This window comes from Scatophagus argus, chromosome 20 (genome assembly GCF_020382885.2).
Source record: "Scatophagus argus isolate fScaArg1 chromosome 20, fScaArg1.pri, whole genome shotgun sequence".
Classification (NCBI taxonomy): Eukaryota; Metazoa; Chordata; class Actinopteri; family Scatophagidae; genus Scatophagus; species Scatophagus argus.
Genome location: NC_058512.1, coordinates 9502243 through 9522898, shown reverse-complemented (window position 1 = coordinate 9522898; position 20656 = coordinate 9502243). Strand labels below are relative to the sequence as shown.

At 40.0% G+C, this 20656-nt stretch overlaps 2 protein-coding genes across 4 annotated transcripts; both read left to right on the top strand.

Moving 5' to 3' along the window:
* Positions 1 to 80: 80 nt before the first annotated feature.
* myo1hb (myosin IHb) lies at positions 81 to 11249 on the top strand. Of its 3 annotated transcripts, none has more exons than XM_046375749.1 (32): positions 81 to 347; positions 3150 to 3311; positions 3721 to 3836; positions 4400 to 4598; positions 4694 to 4774; positions 4900 to 5079; positions 5162 to 5260; positions 5354 to 5467; positions 5557 to 5628; positions 5720 to 5839; positions 6094 to 6161; positions 6240 to 6345; positions 6457 to 6537; positions 6640 to 6731; positions 6808 to 6902; positions 7130 to 7176; positions 7427 to 7507; positions 7629 to 7734; positions 7812 to 7929; positions 8073 to 8186; positions 8271 to 8347; positions 8435 to 8503; positions 8602 to 8686; positions 8772 to 8934; positions 9038 to 9121; positions 9231 to 9324; positions 9520 to 9575; positions 9669 to 9804; positions 9947 to 10017; positions 10379 to 10476; positions 10581 to 10680; positions 10774 to 11249. In XM_046375749.1, the coding sequence occupies exons 1-32, from the start codon at positions 318 to 320 to the stop codon at positions 10798 to 10800; spliced, it is 3141 nt and encodes a 1046-aa protein (XP_046231705.1). In that variant the 5' UTR covers positions 81 to 317; the 3' UTR covers positions 10801 to 11249. The 3 variants fall into 3 exon arrangements, with proteins under 3 accessions (XP_046231705.1, XP_046231706.1, XP_046231704.1); XM_046375750.1 differs by lacking the exon at positions 81 to 347 and adding an exon at positions 2125 to 2221; XM_046375748.1 differs by lacking the exon at positions 81 to 347 and adding an exon at positions 2972 to 3016.
* An 849-nt stretch (positions 11250 to 12098) lies between these two features.
* On the top strand, positions 12099 to 20278 carry LOC124051943 (sushi domain-containing protein 2-like). Its single transcript, XM_046375758.1, has 16 exons — positions 12099 to 12256; positions 12495 to 12693; positions 12934 to 13085; positions 13199 to 13366; positions 13462 to 13636; positions 13789 to 13990; positions 15436 to 15521; positions 16212 to 16480; positions 16587 to 16721; positions 16864 to 17019; positions 17563 to 17811; positions 18163 to 18346; positions 18551 to 18645; positions 18731 to 18910; positions 19662 to 19758; positions 19897 to 20278. The coding sequence occupies exons 1-16, from the start codon at positions 12124 to 12126 to the stop codon at positions 19940 to 19942; spliced, it is 2526 nt and encodes an 841-aa protein (XP_046231714.1). The 5' UTR covers positions 12099 to 12123; the 3' UTR covers positions 19943 to 20278.
* The last annotated feature ends 378 nt before the right edge of the window (positions 20279 to 20656 follow it).

The window sequence follows — 20656 nt, the reverse complement described above, 5'->3', positions numbered from 1 at the left end:
CCAATAATGCGGGGACACCAACCCAGCAGGAAGCAGCAGTCCCACACTCTTCTTCCTCCTTCTTCTCCTCTGTCCCAGGCTATGGTACTGGGCCAGCATTTGAATCAGGGAGCGGCATAAACCTGAGCAGCAGAGGAGAGCGATGAAAGCAGTTTCTTGTTGAAATACCTGTCCTGACCTAAAGAGGCTTCACGATGGGAGAACCTGTTGACTACTAAAAGCACCATTGTGTGCCTTGTGTCTGTGAGTTGTATACCTGAGGACTGAGGCTTAGTAGTTTGGATTTATCCTGTTCAGCACTCAAGACTGATTGAACCATGACGCATTTGGCTTTGGAAGTGAAGCAGGTAATTAGATGAACATGGCTTTTATATCTTGGCTGCTGTTTTGTTATTGTACTTAAAGCCACCATTTGTAATTTTTTTAGTGATTGTCGCATTTTTCAAAATACACTGATACAAAATTATTTCTTTGATCCAGACATGAGGATATGCTGTAGGTGTGTGTTACTGTGTGAATCAGGGTCTTTTCACATACTGAAAGACTACCACTAGGGGGGCCTGTGGTGAGATGTTTGAATTCTACACATGAAGTGATTTTTGTGCGCTCTCAGTGAATCAAATAACTATGCGTCTGTGAATGAATGTAGCGATGAATCTGCAGAGAATTATTACCCACAGTTCCCTGCAGCTCTGTGGACCGTTTTAGCTTCTTTCAGCTCAGTATTTTGTTTTTTTTTTTGTTTTTTTAGCGACTTTGCAGCTTTTGGTTCACTCTCATCAACCTCATTTTCTAGCGGTTATGGAAGGAACCCGCTGCACGTGCCCAACACCAAATGGCAGACTGACAAAATTAGCAAGCTTGTGAAAGCGTTTAGCAGCCAAAGAGCCTTGTGCTTCCCCCGGGAGGTTTAATGAAAACTTTAGATGAATGCTAGAGTTGCTGCATATCTTCTGGTATGTCAGTGTTGTATATTCAGCTTGTTTCACTGACCCCAAGTGGACAAAAAGGAATTAATGCTGTTTTGAATGAAATCCCAAAATATGTGTTGCTGTCTAGGAGTAACACATGTTCAATTTTTTGAATCTTGACTGTTCAGCAATACAAAAACTTAGCCAACCAAGTTTGTAAGTACACAGAATATGAGTGTAAAATACGCTTGTGTGAAACAGCAGCAACACAGGAGGTACTGTAGTTGACTGGTGTGATGGTCAGGTTTCTTTAGACACCTGGAGCCCCCTAAATATATGTTGCCCTGGGCGATGTGTGGTGTCAATCAATGGCCCACGAGGAGTGCTATCTCTTTCAGGAGCCTAACTGCCACTTTGTGGCTGTGTAACAGGATCCTGCACCATACTGGATAGACAGGGACAATGGAGCACCCTCTCAGGTGATGGTCTCCGGATCAGATAGACTTTCCTGTTCCGCTGTCGCATGACATCAAAATTTGATGTTTTACAGTAGTTGTTCATGTTGGATATTTTGTGTGTTACCTTAAACATGTGACTGCATTTAATTCATATCTTTGCCTTGAAAGCTTAAACCTGTTCAACTAATTTACATCAGATGATCATGCTGCCAAGAAAAGTCACCTGTCATTTTGTTTCTCTAGAAAAATAGTACAGCATATGTTGTTTACCATCAGTCATGTGTTTAGCAGAGGTAACACCTTTAGTGGCAGAAAATCCCTGTGCTGAGTTTTGGGCTAACAGTGTGCTCACCGAGTACCAACAACAGGGGAAAGTGTCTGAAACACACGTAGCTTTTAGTTACTATTTCTTTTGCATTTGAATCAAGACATGGTGGACTTTTTTTAATAAGCAAAATCAACAAGTTGTTGTTTTCGCTGATGAATGAGCAGACATGTTGCAGCCTTTCTCACTCTTCCACCATCCCTCTCTGTGTGATTTGGACTTAAAATTGTGAACCGATGGACTGTTACATACAGTAACTGGTGAAAAAGAGTAAACATGGTCATGAAAGTAAGCTTTATAAAGATCAACAGTAAATCTAACAAACACACAGGCACACAGATACATATTTAGATAGATATTTCACTTCCTTTGTTACACACTCACAACATTATTAATGGTTTCCTATTGAAGGAAGCAGAGACTGTAATCCATCAGTGTTTCCTGACATACTTGCTCTCCTTTCCCTTCAATAAAACCAGAATCAGTTCAGAAAAGGTACAGACACACACACATCAGGGACCTTCAGGGTAGGTAACTTTTAAGAACTTTTTCCTGCAAAATGTGGAACATTTTAATAGTCAGTGTAGTTTGCAGGTCACAATTTATTGTGACATTTTGCTGTAAATGTCCGCTGGGTCAGTAGAGCAGCAGCTTGTTTTACTGGAGAATGAACTGTGAGTGTCAGTTACTCTGACTTGGTGACAGGTCACCTTGGCAGTGATGAGAGCCAAACTAGTGGAGCATAATACTAGGTTGTTCTTTCATAGCACCGTAATTAAAGTGCAGTGCGTTTGCCGATTAATCTACCTGCCACTCCTTCACTTGTGTATTTTTAAGTAGCTGAAGATATCTTGTTTAAACGTACTAGAATGAATGTAATTATTCTGGATTTTACTTCTTAATTAAAGTCTGCATTTAGTTATGATTTACTCTCATAGTAAGCAAAGAATTCATGAAGCTTCTATAGCGTAGGTGGAATAGGTTTGTTCTGTCCTTTACAAGAACAAGAGTGATGGCTCTTTAGACAACACAGAAGCAGATTAGATAGTGGAGGCTGAATTTAGATTTGTTCTGAATATAGAGGATGCAGCCAAGGCCACTGCGGGCTCTGACTGGAAGTCAGAGATATAGGGGCAAACAGACAGGAAATAAGTCACCCGCTGGGAAATATATATCCTATGTTGTCTATGATTGTGATCATGTGTGTGTATGTGTTATTAGTGACAACCTCAACAACAACAGATAACTTTTGAGGAAAACAGGACACAGAGGAAAAGGACATGACTTATAAACCTGGTCTTGACAGGAGGAATGAGAACAAGGTCAAAAATAACATTGTTAGAGGGAGCCATAAATTGTCTTATCAAAGTCTTAAAAAATGCATAATATAGTTTTGTCATGTTACTTAATCCAGTTGTGATGCCTCATCACTGATGAGTTTCTGCTTGGACACAGAGCCTGGAGGAACGGTGTAACCAGATCCTGAGAAACATGGAGGCCTCCTTGACAGCCCGGGATCGTGTGGGCATCCAGGATTTTGTTCTCCTGGACGCCTACACAAGTGAGAGTGCCTTCCTGGACAACCTGAGGAAACGCTTCCATGAAAATCTCATTTACGTGAGTCTTCCTGTGTGGTGTAATGTTAGATAACCCAGCTTTTTCTTATACTCTAATTAAACTTCACGCCCTCGACCTTCAACCCAATGAGGTCCTGATGCCGCGTTGCCATGTGCTGAATCTAGCACCTTGTGCTGCTGAAACAGCAGCTGCTGTTCTTTTCATTTGTAGATTGAACAATCCAAAGGTCACCTCTGTCCATAAGGTCATCACAAGCGATTAACTAAACTTATTGCTTTTCATAAGAGGAACAAAATTACTTATCAGCTGAGTGATACATGGACGCCACACTGCCGGAAGCGGAAGCCTTCTTTTAATATCATGTAATGTTTGAGATAAACACTGTGCTGTATTATCAAATGTGCAAGAGTTGCAGAACATGATTTCCTTTCCTTGTCTTTCTCTGCAGACCTACATTGGGACTCTCTTGGTGTCAGTTAACCCGTATAAAGAGTTAGATATCTATAGCAAGAAGCAAATGGATACCTACATGGGTGTAAACTTCTTCGAGCTGCCCCCTCATATGTAAGATAACTTTAATTCTGCATTAATTTATACTGTGTGTTGGCATACAGTGGGTACTTCTGATGGGGTTTTTTATGCTGGATAAATCAGTTCTTAAGTTCTTTTAGTCACACTAAGATAGATTGGATACATTAAATTAAAAATTTGCGCAGACCTGGTTCTTTGAGTGTGAATCATACTTCGCTAATTGCCCAACATGCGACCAGAGGCAGAATTCTTTGGTTTCAAAGGAAATGTCTCAACAATTGGTCACTGAATGCCTCCTTCAGGATGAATGACCCAATGACTTTGTATCTAGAGCCATTGTGTCAAACTTTCAATCATAAAAGTAGTGTGCCATGGTGGCCTAAAGGTTAAGGTTCCAACCATGAAGCACAATCTTTGTATTCAACCCGGAACCAAGCAGGACTTGCACCATCTTTCTTTACTTTCATCTTTCCACTGCCAGCGAGCTACCTGATAAAGACATACAAAAGTATATGCTAGTTTTCTGATGGCAAACAATAAAAGATTTGAAAAATTTTAAAAACAAAGCAGATTTTGACCTGGTACTGTACTTTCAGTTACGCGCTGGCAGACAATGTCTTCCGCACCATGCAGTCAGAGTTCAACAACCACTTCATCCTGATCTCAGGAGAGAGTGGGGCAGGCAAGACTGAAGCCTCCAAGAAAATCCTGCAATTCTACGCTGTCAGCTGTCCAAGTACCAAACTCCTGAACAATGTCCGGGACAGGTTGCTTCTCTCCAATCCAGTGCTTGAGGTCAGAGACATAAATATATAGGGCAATGTTTCTGCTGTGTTTTTTTAGAGAAAAATGTCTTTTATATATACAGCATATGTGTCTATGACTTCCAGGCTTTTGGAAATGCCAAAACCCTAAAGAATGACAACTCAAGCCGCTTTGGGAAATACATGGACATCCAATTTGACCACCAGGTGGACTGAAAGATTTTCCATTATATTACAGTACAAATTATGTTGTCAAGATAGCACAGTAATGTAATGACCCCAGTTTCACACTCAACACTGACTAGGGGTTAAGGAATACCTTTCTCCCTCAGGGTGGGGCAGTTGGTGGTCACATCCTGAGTTACCTCCTTGAGAAGTCTCGTGTGGTTCACCAGAATCATGGCGAGAGAAACTTCCACATATTCTATCAGCTGGTGGAGGGAGGAGAGGAGGATCTGCTCCGCTGGCTCGGCCTGGAGAGAAACTGTCAGCATTACAGTTATCTGGTGCAGGTCAGTAGGGAATAAACAAGCAACACTTGACTTATCCGGTGTACCAAAACTCTCTTGACTTTTTACTCTTTGTCTCCCCCAGGGTTATTGTGCCAAAGTTAGCTCTATCAATGATAAAAGTGACTGGAAGACGGTGCGTAAAGCCCTGTCAGTCGTAGAGTTCGGTGAGAGTGATATTGAGGTGCGGTAGTAGAGTAAAACTTCACACACCAAGTCTATGCATGATAAATCTTTCAGGTGATTCATGAAGTGTATCTCTCTGGCTCTAATGCAGAACTTGTTTGGAATAATTGCTAGCGTGCTCCATCTGGGAAACATCAATTTTGAAGCAGATGTCCGAGGATACGCCTCTCTCAACCACAGCCAGGAGATGCAGTGGGTGTCAAAGGTGGGCCCAAACAAACTGTTCCCAGTTTAAATCCTTTGTTTATCTCCGTGCAACTTTCTGATGAAAAGATTTTCGCTTTGCCTGTGCAGCTGCTGGGGATTCCTGCTCAGGTGCTACAACAGGGTTTAACCCACAGGAAGATTGAAGCCAAAGCGGAGGAGGTGAGATGAATTCTTCAGCTCAAACAATAAAACTGGTTTAAATTCTCTTTACTGCTTATTTTTAAATATCAACATTTTTCTGTTGTTAAAGGTGTTTACTCCCTTCTCTGTGGACCATGCCGTATATGCCAGGGATGCCCTTGCCAAAGCCATCTATGGCCGCACCTTCACATGGCTGGTCAACAAAATCAATGAATCTTTAGCTAACAAGGTGAGAATTTTTTTTCCATCTCATTAAGCAGAAATAGAACAAAAATTGTGTTGTGAATCTGAAAACACCCAAGTCTGGAGACAGCACATCAGCACACTTTGGGCTGATTTATATTCCACATTGTAATTTTATTGAATCAGATAACACCAACATATGAGCTTGACTCTCCACAAAGGTCTCCCACACCATCCTCAACACATTTTCCATGAACACACACACAAAAAAATAATCGACATCATATCTGTGTCAATTAGGATTCCTCCAGGAAGACAGTGATTGGTCTGTTGGACATCTATGGTTTTGAAGTTTTCAACGTGAACAGGTAAGATCACACACAGCCAATTCACAGAAAATGTGTGAAATGAAGAATCCAATACTGACTGCCTATGATTCATTTTAGCTTTGAGCAGTTTTGCATCAACTACTGCAACGAGAAGCTGCAGCAGCTTTTCATCCAGTTGACCCTGAAATCAGAGCAGGAGGAGTACGAGATGGAAGGGATTGAAGTAATAATGCTATCATGTCTTTTATTTTCTTGACATTTGTAGTGACTATTATGCAAAATAAAGTTAGGATAAAAGCTGCTTTTCAGTGTTTCTTGTTCTTTGTATGCATAGTGGGAACCAGTGCCATATTTCAACAACAAGATAATCTGTGATCTTGTAGAGGAGAAACACAGAGGAATCATCTCTTTATTGGTAAAGATATGATTGAGTTATGGTCCTACAGAAAGACAAACAATATACTCACGCTCAAAATTAAAACATGACTGAATTATTGTTGCTTGTCCTCTCTTACAGGATGAGGAATGTCTACGTCCTGGAGAAGCCACAGATCTCACCTTGCTGGAGAAGATGGAGGAAAAGATTGGTGGTCATCCTCATTTTCTCACGTGAGTTCGTGTCAGACCAGCACATGGCATCACATTAAACAAATAACCTACACTGAGTTCATTACCTTTCCTGCAGACATAAACTTGCAGACCAAAAGACGAGGAAAACCCTGGAAAGAGGAGACTTCCGCCTCTTGCACTACGCTGGAGAGGTCACATACTGTGTTGTTGGTACGAAATGAAACACATCTTTCCCTATTACAACACCATTAAACACGCAAATGTAACAGAGAGCCAAATGCTGAAATGTAGTTTAGCAGCATCACAAGTACAGAAGAGTCATAAATATCAGACCAAGTAAGACATTCATTTTGTAAAAGAAGGAAAATGTTTTGCCAAAAAAAAAATAAAAATAAAAAAAATTCCATAAAGTTTCTCTTTATTTCTTAAACTTTCAGGATTCTTAGACAAAAACAATGATCTCTTGTATCGCAATGGGAAAGAGGTAATTGCATTTCACTTCTAGTATGTGATATCCATGTTAGGTTAGTGAAAATGAATGCAAATTAATTTTATTCACTGTATTACACATAAATAGTTCTCATTCAAACTCTGCAAATGCTAAATGACTGATAATAATCTTCTGCTACCAAAAAATACTAAAATGAAAATGTATATAAATGTTAAGGAGCCTAAGCCTTAAATTACAGGTCTGACATGCTGGATCCTTATGCAGTTTTCCTATTCTCCTGAAGGTCATGCGACAGTCAAAGAATGCTATTATCAAACACTGTTTTCCTTCTACTGAACCGGACAGCAAGAGGAGACCTGAAACTGTAAGAAATGATCTCAAATAATGATACTCAATAGTATTTACAGTGATTTACTAAACTACTGCAAACCAACCATCAACACTTGTTGGAGTCTTACACCTGCCATTTTCCTGTGACCCCTCAGGTGGTGACGCAGTTTAAGAGCAGCCTGGCTGGCTTGACTGAGATCTTAACGTCCAAAGAACCCTGGTACGTCCGCTGCATTAAACCCAATGAAGCCAAGCAGCCAGGTGAGGCTCAAAAATGTTGTGTGTTCAGCCTTCAGCCAGCACTGAACTCTTCAGATGACTTTTGTTGTCCCTTGCAGGACGCTTTGATGACGTGTTGGTGAGACATCAGGTGAAGTACCTGGGGCTGATGGAGCACTTGAGGGTCAGGCGCGCTGGGTTTGCTTACCGGCGTAAATATGAAATCTTTCTCCAGAGGTAGCTAAGCACACTTTCACTACTCTTTCTCACATTTATTGCACGAAACATTCGGATGTTGGGTTCTTATGTTTGTCGTCGTAAGTTGGAGTGCTGCTAATGTTGGCATCAAATATAAAGCTGTGTGCTTCTTATGTGCTCAGGTATAAACCTTTGTGCCCAGACACCTGGCCCAACTGGAAAGGTACAGCAGCAGAAGGTGTGCAGCGCCTGATCAAACACCTGGGCTACAAAAAGGACGAGTACAAGATGGGCCGGTAGGCAGATCTTAAAGGATGTGTGCCATAGAATGTGCTTGATGAAACACAGCAACTTCTCACTACTTTTCTTTTTCCCTTAAGGACAAAAATTTTCATCCGGCACCCTAGAACTCTGTTTGCAACTGAAGACGCCTTTCAGGCATGCAAACATAAGCTAGGTAAGAGTTTGTTCTGTAAATTAAGCTTTAATGCCATATTAAGCATCATAAAACTCCTGAGGGTGACTATAACTGCCACCATTGCAGCAACAAGGATTCAGGCCAAGTACAAAGGCTACAGGGTGAAAGGAGACTACCAGAAGCAGAGAGAGGCTGGTGAGTATTTAACTTGAACAGATTTGCTTACTGTAGTGCAAATGTGACTAAATGTGGCCCACATGATAAGCCTTTTAAGATACACCTTGTTCAAATAGCCACGAAGATTGAAAACTGCTGGAGAGGACTGATGGCCAGAAAGGAGCGTGAGAAGAGGGCATGGGCTGTCAAGGTCATCAAGAAGTAAGTTAACATAATGAGATCGAGACTGGGATTATAATAAGATGACAATGTTTTGAGGTTACATCTGTAATAATTTTTGTTATAGGTTCATTAAAGGCTTCATAACTAGAAATCAGCCATCCTGCATTGACAACAGTGAGTACCTGGCCTATGTGAGGCACAGCTACCTCACACGACTGAAGGAAAGCCTTCCCAAAACAGTCCTGGAGAAGGACTCTTGGCTCACCTCTCCGCCTATAATGCAGGAGGTGAGTGATATATTTTTTACACCCACTGTTTCAGGTTGTTAATTTTGATAGTGGCTACACACTGGAAAGGTGTCAAATCAAACAGCTCATGTAATTTTTCTAGACCTCCCAGCTCTTGAAGAAGCTCTACATTCGCCACATGGTGAGGCAGTATGTCCGGGGAATCACCCCACAGAGGAAAGCACAGGTATGAGCCACCCTATGGAGTGCAGGAACCTCATATCAATTTGGTCTTTTAAAATAAAGTATCTTATCTTAACTTACTTTGTGTTTTTATACTGTTTCCTTGTTTCTAGCTTCTGTTAAAACTACAAACGAGCTCCATGTTCAAGGGAAAGAAAGAAAACTACCCCTTCAGTGTGTGCAGACCATTTGTGGACACCAGGATAGGTAAGTTATTTTCTGCACACTTACATTACATCATTTACAAATTAAATTAAAAAATCTGATGTTGGGATATGTTTTGTGAGCTTGTTAACAGGCACATTGATAAGCATGTTATAATGAAATTTCTGAGAAAGTATCAGATTATCTGGTTCAGTTTGTGTGTTGTGGATTCTCAGTGGTTTCTGTTACTTTATTAAGGTGCAGAAGACATAAATATCAGAGTGCTTCAGATGATTCAGCATGAGCACATCAAGGTAAACTAACATTGTAATGTACTTTGCATCTTTGTCCTTCTTTTACACACTGTGACCTTGTGTGTGTATGTGTGTGTGTGTGTGTGTCCACAGTACAGCGTGCCAGTGGTGAAGTATGACAGGAACGGGTTCAGGCCTCGTCTCCGGCAGCTTGTCTTCACCCAGGAAGCTGCCTACCTGGTCGAAGAGGCCAAGATCAAGCAGCGGATAGATTACAGCTCTCTGAAAGGTAGCCAGTGAGACAGTTCAACAAAATCAGCAATCAGTCCTGCTGTTGCATATATATATATGTATATATATATATATATAAATATATATAACATTGTTTTTCTTTCTTTCTTTCTTTCTTTCTTTTTTCTTTTTTAACATAGGTGTGTCTGTCAGCAACCTGAGTGACAACTTCCTGATCCTTCATGTATCATGTGATGACATCAAACAAAAGGTAAACTGGTTGTTGGGTAAATACTACACTGTCAAATGTCAAATACAAATGTCAAACTTACTTCAAAAATAGAAAGATATCATAATCTGCAGGTCATGTACAATACATCTCTGTGTTTTTAGAAATTTTTTATTGTTGCAAGTTTTTTTTTGTTGTTGTTTTCATGTACCAGGAGAACTGGATAAGAGATGTGTTCATAGATCTTCATAAGTCAATAATTCTATGCTCTGAAATGTGTTTTAAGACTTTCCTAGAGCACCCCTCACAACAACACACAAACATTATTTAACCTTTCATTTGTGGCTTAGGGATTATAAAATCACCATATCTGACAAATGAAAGACTGACACTGTTCTTTTAGGGGGATCTGGTTCTGCAGTGTGACTACCTGTTTGAGGCCCTGACTAAGCTGTGCATTATTGCCAACAAGCAGAACTACGTCAAAGTGGTCCAGGGCAGGTACAGAATCTGGAATTTATGTAGAATTAATCATTTTAAAGCTAGAAATCTAAATAGTAAAAATAATATATGAGTCTAATTGAAAGTGAAATTGTCACTTCTAGTGTGCGATTTGACATCCAGCCTGGCAGAGAGGGTTTTGTGGACTTCAAAAGTGGTCAGGAGTCTATGGTCTACAGGGCAAAGAATGGCCATTTGATGGTGGTGAGTTTCACGTTCATCAAAAGACTGTGTTCAGGCAATGTGAAATTGATGTTTCTATAAACAAGTGGCCAAATTGTTCACTTTCTTCTTTAGGAATCTACGAGAACCAAGTCCAGATGATGCTGCCAGTGGCTTGATATGATGTTGTTGTAACAGCCATGTTTATTCTGTAATCCTGCTCCATGGTTGTTGCCAATTGTGTTTTATGTCAGATGATTTTTAGTTTTTGCATCTAGATGACAATATTATTCAATTATGAGTATGCAGATATTATACAAGTACTGCCAATATCTTGTAGAGAGCAGACAAACAAACTCAGAGTAGAGCCTAGTCGGAATATCAGAGGGTCTGCTTGTTCCTCATATCTGGAGTTTAAATAATTTCATTTGTAAAAGTCAGCTATCCATAATATGAGTAGAAGCACTTGTAATCTTTTTTTTTTTAATTAAACGTATCTGAAACTCTGTGTAGATGATGACAATGAATAAAAACATTTTGTGTGTGCAGCCACAAATGATTATCTTACCTCACTCATGTTGCACTGTTGCATTAAAATATGTTAAAACAAAATGGATCTTTGCTGTGTAAAGCATTTAGGTTTTTTTTTTCCTTTTTTTTAATTTTTTTCAAAGTACTTCAGTACAGAACACCATGCTCCAGCACATTCCAAATGAATGCTCAATATTGTATAACTTGTATTAAAATGTGGCACTCAGATGATTTTTCGGGGGTGGCAGCTCCCCTTACTGGCCTACAGCTGGCCCTGCAGGTCCCCTGTTGTTTTTACGTTGCATAAGGAGGAAATCAACAATACTTCTTATGTGCTGTTTGTATGTGCGAGTGTGAACAAATCTTTATTTGCAAATGGCTCAAACTGAAACTTTGCAAAATACCAAATAATTTTGTTCAATGTTGTCACCGAGAAGGCAGTGGCAAGCAGCATTGGACTGTCCAATAGCTTTAAAAGAGCACACTCTGCTGGACAACATAAATACGAGCATGAAACACAAGTGTTAAGTGCTGCGATGCAATATCGACATTCCCATACTATTTTGCAAGCCAGAAAAAGATTGAGTACGTCCCAACATGCAGTATTTCAAATGTATGTATTTTCTGTACTGATATTATTTTATTGATAGCATATTGTTGAACCAGATATTCTACATAAAAGCAAATTTAATTTAGCTCTTATCTCCACAGTTGTATCTTTATCTAAATGTGATCATGGATAAGCACATTAACAGCCAAGATGACATACAATATTAAAACTACTAAGAAGATAATAAATCTTACAAGCTGATTGGCTTAGACGTGAGTGATGGTCAAAGGTAGCCATGTGAGGATACATTTAGCTGAAATTTTAATGGACATTGGTTGATAATTAAACAGATGTTTGTAAATGCCCATGACTGAGGGGCCAAGGTTTAGAAAAACGCTGAGTACATGAACGTGACACGAGACTGTAAAAACAGCCAAGCAGAAGCAGAAACCTTGACTAACATCATGTCTGCCATGATGGAGAGATTCACAGCAGTAATATTTGTCCTTCTGGTTTCATATATCTGCAGGACATTAGGTGAGTACCCACAAACTTCTAAATTGTTAACACTGTTTTTCATTACACCCTTGTTTTTCTCAAAGCTGAGAGGGAGAGGCTCAGTATAATTTCTATGTGTTCTATGTGATGTGCATCACTTGCATCACACTAATTTAATTCAATAACACATAAATTAATAAATCTATCAGTTTTAAATGAAGCTGGTTGTACACTTCAGACTCCATACTAAAGACCTCTTTCTCTTTATGTTGTACAGGACAGACATGTGAAGGAAACTGTGGGAAAAAATTAGACTCTTGTTCATGCCACTCGACATGCACATCTCTGAAGAACTGCTGTCCAGACTATAAAGAGTACTGCGTGGAAATATTTCCATATTCTGGGTCCATTTTGGGTGGGGTTGATTTTATTGTCCTTGATGCTGATTTTAACAAGAGTTCCCAGATAGTATGCAGGTAAGCCTTCCTTTTCAACTTTGTGTTTACATGCTCCTAAACCTGTTCTGGTTAACCTCTGAACTTTCAGCTTTCAACCTCATCTCACAGTCTTGCTCAGTTCTGCTGAGAAAGACGTGCAAGACAATCATGTGATGCAGTTGAAAGCAATGGAAAAAGTGTGTAGGGGGAATTTTCACAATTGCAGTTACACTGGAGTTGAAGTACAGTACAGAAACTTTCTCATCATTCAATTGGCAGGTTCAACGGTAATATTGACACTTTGGGATACGTGGATGAAAACAGCAGAGGCCATTGTATCTCCCCACTTTTGTATGAGACGGGATGGATTCCTCTGCAGATCTCCTCAGATAATGGCACCACATTCAACAGAGTTGGAGCCTGGCTCTCAGGTATGGTAATCACCTGCATATAGGACGAGGATGACTTCAAAACTTGGATTTTCACATTTCCATTTGGTGTTGCAATGACACTAATATATGATTTAATTGATTCTTTGCCACAGTACACACTGGCAAGTTAGATTCTCGGTTTAAGGCAACACTGGTCAACTCAACAAAATGGCAATACTATGGCACACCTAATGTTGGAGGCACTCTTGAGATGACATGGGACACCTCTTTGGTCAGAGCGGAGAGGGTCAGTATAGAGCTCTGGGGGTACAGAGAAACAGGTGAGTGCACCTGTTTATACACTGCATATACACTTTGGAGGTCATGTGATTATTATTTGGGCTAAAAAAATATTCTGTAAAATGTATCTCTGTAGGAGAGCCCTATGGAGACAACTGGCTGGGTGAGTGGGTCTATCTGTACACACTAGCAAAGGATCACCCCAACAATGGCTCCTTTAGCTTTTTACCCAAACCAGCAGAAAACGGGTTTTCAAGTTGGGAGCTTGGCTCTGTACGTGTCAGCTCCAGCGAGTACCCTGATGGCATGTGGTATGTACACACATTTCCTAATACAGATGACTGAAATAAAACATATAATATTCCTGCTATTCAATTATGTTTTCACAGAGATCTAAGACCTTGCATATAAGCAATAAAAATGTGAAAACTATCATAAAAAAGTAATCAACAGCTTTATTTAGGAATGTGCAAGCAGCCTGGACTGAAGATCACGCTCTAGCCTGGCATCTGGAGGAGAAGTTCAGGCAGGACTCGACTCAGTGGGCTCTGGACAAATGTTTAGCATGGGACAAGCTGGAAAATGAGCTGCCCAACTTCATCAGTGAGATCATAGACTGCCCCTGTACTCTGGCTCAAGCAAGGGCAGACACTGGGAGGTTTCATGTAAGTGTGATGAGTACAGAGCAGCACTCACTGGAAACAGCCTTGTTGTAAAGGTTTGATGATTAAAAATTCTTCTAAGATCCTTCGCATAAGATAAGTAGTATAAATAAGCTGTGCATGATCTTCTCCACAGGTGAACTTACTGGTATTTACATACACGATAGAAACAAATTGTGACACCTTACCATTACACCAACAGGGACTTTAATGACATTGTTTTCTAATTACATGACCAGAGAGATCAAAAGGTTCACAGTCTTTGCTCCAGTTCATCCCAAAGGTGCTGGATGGGGTTTAGGTCAGGGCTCTATGTGAGCCAGTCAAGTTCTTCCACACCAAACTGCTGGAATAGAAAGGGGCCTTCACCAAGCTGTTGCCACAAAGCTGGAAGCATAGCATTGTCCAAAAGGTCTTGGTATGCTGAGGCATTAAGATTTCTCTACACAGGAAGTAAGCAGCCAAGCCCAAACCCTGAAAAACAGTCCTACTCTGTCCAAATACTTCTGTCTATATAGTGTATACCTTGAGTGTATGTGTTTTTGCATTTGTCACATGGACTCCTTGCAATTTTAACACAATAGCTTTTAGATAAGAGAGTGCAGGACTTTTATTGGATTATTTTATTGAATATACCAGATGAAAATAGGCAGTGATGGCTCTTGTCAGTGGCTGTGACGTTTTGTTCACAGCTTATCAGTTCAAAGTCAAATATGTAGTATTATTATAGCATTTACGAGCACACACGCTCTCTGCAAGCGTTACCTTTTATCTTACAAATAACAGTTAGGGTTAAGTTTTTATTGTACACCTGTGGCAGGTGAGTGGCTAACACAAAGTTAAAATTGCATAAAACCAAGCTACTGACTTTGATGATTCATTTTGGAGCAATTGCTTACTGACTGCTGTCAGACTGTGAGCAAACAGACTGAAAGACTGAACTGGTTCCAGCTATACCATCCCTTATATTACAATCATACCTACCACATAGTTTCAAACCACAAGTTATAGCATCATAACTACCCCAAAATCTAAGTTTTAGGTGGATTTACTTTATCATTTTAATACAGGTACGCAAACAATTAGAGAGAATAGTAAATATGCATGAGGGTGATGGGGAAATATCCAAACACACTTCAATGCTAGAAGCTAGTAATTTTGTCTGAGATTATTAGCATAATTTGAGAGGTTAAGAAAATTACAATGTGATTTAAAATATTAAATACCTGCTTTACTTTTCAAACAGCTCATATGTAGACCAGCTAATCCTAGTTTTGTTACTTTTACTTCAGCCAGCGTTGCTACAGGTACAACTGGTAGTTTGTACAAGAACTACTTATACATAACTGCTAATAACTATGTAAGAGCTAGTTTGTCTGGTTTATTTAATTTAAGCTGCACTGGCACTTTGCATTTGGCACAGATACTGTCCCTCTCTCTGTCCTCAGACTGATTATGGCTGTGATATAGAGAAAGGGAGTGTGTGCACCTACCACCCTGGGAGTGTTCACTGTGTGAGGGCAATACAAGCCAGGTGAGTCCTTGACTCAGGTTGTTAGCATTTATATTATCAGCACTGTATTCGCAATATAATTAACAAGGTACGGTTCTACAATACAACTTTATTATGTAACTTTATGCTTGGTTTTACTGGTGGTAATCTTTTCAGCTGATAGCCATCAGGATAGCTGAATCATTGATACTTGACAAGGGGAGACAACAATCCTCTGATATATAACTGAGAAGTTTGTTTATATGATCAAAACATAAATGAAGTCAATTAAGTTGTGCTCACCCTAATTTTTGCTCATAAAAGTTGTGTATCTGTCAAGAAACTTGAATTTGATTTATTTAAGTGCTTTAATGTTAACAAACTGGTTGATACTGTACGCTAACATTTTATGAGTTCCGTCTGTTCATACAGAGTTTTGACATTTGTGAATATTTTTGTTTGAGGGAACAGAAAACAAACAGAAAATGTAGCTCTTTTATCATCTTCATACTGCACTTTGTGGTCTTCTGGCTGCATCTTGTTAATCTAAACCCTAAACTTATCAATGAACTCAGTGACCTGCTTGCACCCGTGCCACACTACCTAACCTTGACAGTGAGTCACTCAGCAGCTGGATCATATCTTTATCCTCTTGCTTGCATGTTTCATTTACATGATCCAGAATGACTTACAATAAGCGCATTCACCCATGTGGATACAAACCTTTTACAGTCCCAAGTATGCGGCAGGACAACAGTGTTGCTATGACAGCACCGGCGCTCAGGTCCTGACAGCAGATTCAATTGGGGGTAGTACTCCGGACCGAGCACACGACTGGGGCTCACCTCCATTCAAGAAACCCCCTCGTATTCCTGGACAGTCCCACTGGGTCTATGATGTCATCAGCTTCTACTACTGCTGCCTGTGGTCTGACAACTGCCACTACTACTTCAAACACCGGCCCTCCAGTGACTGCAGGCGCTACCAGCCGCCCAACTCAGGTGAGTGAAGCACTGCATTATGCTTTGCGCTTTTCATAAGGTTGTTTTTCACTGTAAAGTCTTTATTAATTAATCAATTATTTTTTTTGTGTGTGTGTAATGCCAGCTGTGGTGTTTGGAGATCCCCACTTCATAACATTTGATGGTGTCAGCTACTCCTTCAATGGCCATGGGGAATACACTTTGGTGAGCTCACCAGAGAAACAGCTGACAATCCAGGGCAGAACAGAGCCTGTTAATGGTGAGTCTTTCTCAGTAATCATTAGTAAATGTTATCACTGAAGAATGATAACAAAATATTTCTTTACATAAAATATACACTGCACATACTGTTGCAACAATTCATTTTCCCCACATCACTGGTTTGAATCTCTCACTATCAGCGACCATAAAAGCAACCAAACTGACATCTGTGGCGATGCAAGAAAAAGACTCTGATGTTATTGAGGTGCGGCTGCTCAGCGGTCACAGCGGCCTTGAAGTGCTGCAGAATCAAAAAACTCTCTCGTTTACTGAGCAGAGCTGGATGGACCTGCATGGTGAGACCTTGATTCACTTTTTCTTCGTTGATTTTACTATGTTTGCAGAGATTTTTATACAAGTGTGTCTGTGCCATTTGACCAGATTCTGGCAGCAAACATCCCCACCGCTGTCATCAAATTTTGATACAAAGGATTTAGTGACTGCATTTCTTATCACGTGGAAATATGTGACCATTACAGACAAAAGAGCAGAGGCAGAATGCAGTGGTGGAATGATGATTAGATTCAACTGTCAAACAAAACAGAAAGAGGTTAAAATGACCTCAAATCAACTTGAACAACTACAACAGTGAAAGTTTATTCACACATGCAGTAAATGCATCAATTAAAACTAATCCAGTAATATGATGTGTTTTACATTAATATAACACTCACAGGGGTGTTTGTCCTGCAGTGCTTTTACTTTTTTGGGAAAAATTGTATGTTCATGTCAGGCGCTGTTGCTCATAGTAAAGATTAGCACCTGCAAAGCGAAGTCTTGGCTTCATCTTATTAAAACCACAACAACTGCCTTTTTGTCTAACCAAATCTCTCTTCTAGGTGTGTTTGTGTTTTCTCCCACCTCTACAAATGCAACCGTGATGTTCCCCAGTGGAGCCGGGGTGGAAGTGCGACTGAGAGCGGGAACCATGACAACCACAGTGCTGCTGCCAGAGGAGTTCAGAGGCTCCACTCTCGGACTGCTGGGAAAGATGAACGGTGACGCCAAAGATGACCTTGTTTTCAGCGACGGTCAACTTGTGCGTAACCACAGCAATGCAGAGGAGCTGTTCAACTTTGGGGCAAGCTGTAAGAAATCATTCACAGCTTGGTTTCTGTGCCGCTGTTCAAAATGCATTCATGTGGCGTTGATGTCTGTCTTTATGAACATGTTTGTATTATCTGTGTAATGGTATACAGTTTAATTGTGTGAAAGATTAGCTATTGATTCGATTTAGGTAAATGAATTGAAAAACACTCCATTTGTTTGCACTGCTTCCTGTTTTGGGTCATTTCCAATTCCTGTTAACTCTTTCATGGTAGAAAAACACAGAATTCAAATTTTATGAAACATCTGCAGATAATCTTTATCAGTTTACACTCAGATTTGAGTACTTTTGTGGTGTGTGTAAAGCGTGTATCTTTCTTTTTCTCTCACAGGGGCTGTCCACAATGAGTCTGCCTTGTTCACATATGACTCAGAACATCTTTTGGACACGTATTTATATGCTTCCAGACATGATGCTAGTTTTATTCCAGTGTTTTCTGTCCCTGAGAGGCCAGATGATCCGTTAGCCAGTGAGGCATCTGAGATCTGCACAGGAGAGGGCTCTCTGTTCTGTAGGTATGAGAAGAAAACTTTTATACACTTTTACTACTTTGAGAGATGTGGGCAATAAGCATGCAAGGAGATCTCACAAAATGCCATCAAGTTGCATTATGGGAAATAATATCTCAGCTTCTTTGCCTTCTTTTCATAAATTCAAATTTAAATGCAAGGAACTTCCTTTTCTATGAAATTATTTTGTAAATTATCTCCCTCCTGTAGGTATGATATCCTGGTAGGCCGTAGTCCAGGAATGGGAAATGCTACCAGAACATCTTTCCAGAGTCACATTTCTCTTGTGGAGGATTTAAAGCCAGGTGAGTCAAAGAAGTCCTAAAATCATTTCCAGTGATTACTATGTACAACCTTGGTTTCACAGTGGTAGTTTATTATACTGCACAGTGATATCCTGTGGATGGCTTTCACCACCAACTAATGGAAAGAAGGAAGGAACCACATATTTACAAGGAGCTAAAGTGCGGCTATCCTGCGACGACGGCTACACTCTCAAAGGATCGGAGGAGCGCGTATGCCAGGAGAATGGCCAGTGGTCTGGAGAAGACACGAGCTGCGTGACTACCAGTATGAATAAATGATTAAATGAGTCTTGTTCATTGATTCTGAGCTTCACAAATCACTGGCGGCAGATGTGTGAGTGTCTGTATTTGAGCAAGTGTGTGTGTGTGTGACCTAATATGCCTCATTTGATCCACTGAATCAGCTGTTGAATTGCACTAAAGATGAAATCACTCTTATGATTTTTATGATTCTGTAAGCGAGCATCCTATAGATGTCAATAAATTTCATTCAAAACAAATATCAACCTCATACAGCACTACAAAGTCGATTGATCACCAGGGTCATTGGGATTTGTCCTCTGGGAACAATGAATGTCTTTCATGGAAATCCATCCAGTAGTTGTTGCTTTACTGACAAAAGTTTATCTGCAAATATTTTAAAAAGAGGGCCTCAGGATACTGTCGCATAATCACCAATGACAAGGATGAACTGCATGGATCCTCTGGACCCTGGAACAAATACATGCAGGCTATAAATGCCATACTAATCATATGTTTATATCAAAAAACTGTTAACTCTATGTGGGGCCCGTGTAAGCATTTAGCTGAACTGTGTGGGTGTAATGTGAAATTGAATCAAACTGGGACGTGGTGGTGGCATAATGGTTAAGACTAACAACAAACACCTGAAACGATGTCTGTTGCAGTCTCTCTTCCCTGCAGAATCTATGAAATAAACTGTCTCACTAATGGTGATAACTATTGGTTTATGTAACGAGCCTCTGGGTTTTAAAACATCTTTTATCATTTTTCAGGCAATGTTGCAGGAATTGTGGCCGGTTCGGTCATTGGGGCTGTTGCACTGATTGTAATTATTACAACAATCGTGCTCCACTCCAGAAAACAGAGAAGGTGTGGTACAGTATCTACAGCTGATGTATTATTGTTCTGTGATATGACATTTATTGCAAAGTAACGAAATTGCATTTTCTATTGTCTTCACTGTTTTCATTTTTATTTACCATTGTTTTTATAATTTTTTTATTTCAGAAAAGCTGCCAAGTCAGAAGAGGGTGAAGCAGTAAACGTCTTCTAAACAGAGTTCTCAGAATACAGATATTTCATTGTAAACCTTGTAAACCACAGCAATGATCCTTCATAATGTTGCAAAGGTCCTTGCACAGTTAAAGAGTAACTACACACTTCTTTCTTTCATGACAGAAAAGTATTATTGGATTGATTTCTATAGGTTTAAATTTTAATCTGTCTTGCACTTTTGATAACACCCACCATCACTGCACATCACCCCGGGACAAAGACTAAACCTCTCCATAATGGGAAAACGCCTTACAGTGAGTCATAAAGTTGGATGATCTATGTAAAAGTGATTGGCCTGTATCAATAACGTACCATAAGTCAGGTCAGTAAGTTCACAATAACTCCTGAAAAAACTCCCGTCAGACGGGTACATGTTAACGATGCAGCCCGCTACTGAATAAAGACACTCCATTATTGTTAATGTCATACAGCGTCGAGTGCAAATCCGCACTTTGTATTGTTTGTGTATTGTCATCATATGCTCATGAGTGCTGTTATACAGTTTATCATTTTCAAATTTGATGGACAATAAAGTTTTTTCCGAACTTTCCAAACATAATCTGTAGCTTCATTTCAATTTGCCCGTCTGAGGCAGCACTGAGGTCGTCATTTTAAGGCTGCAAGTCATCATTTTACTGGTTTAGTAGTTTGCTGATGCTTTGGATGATGGAAAGGCTGCAGCTACTGCTTAATTATTAAATTCTTTTCCTCT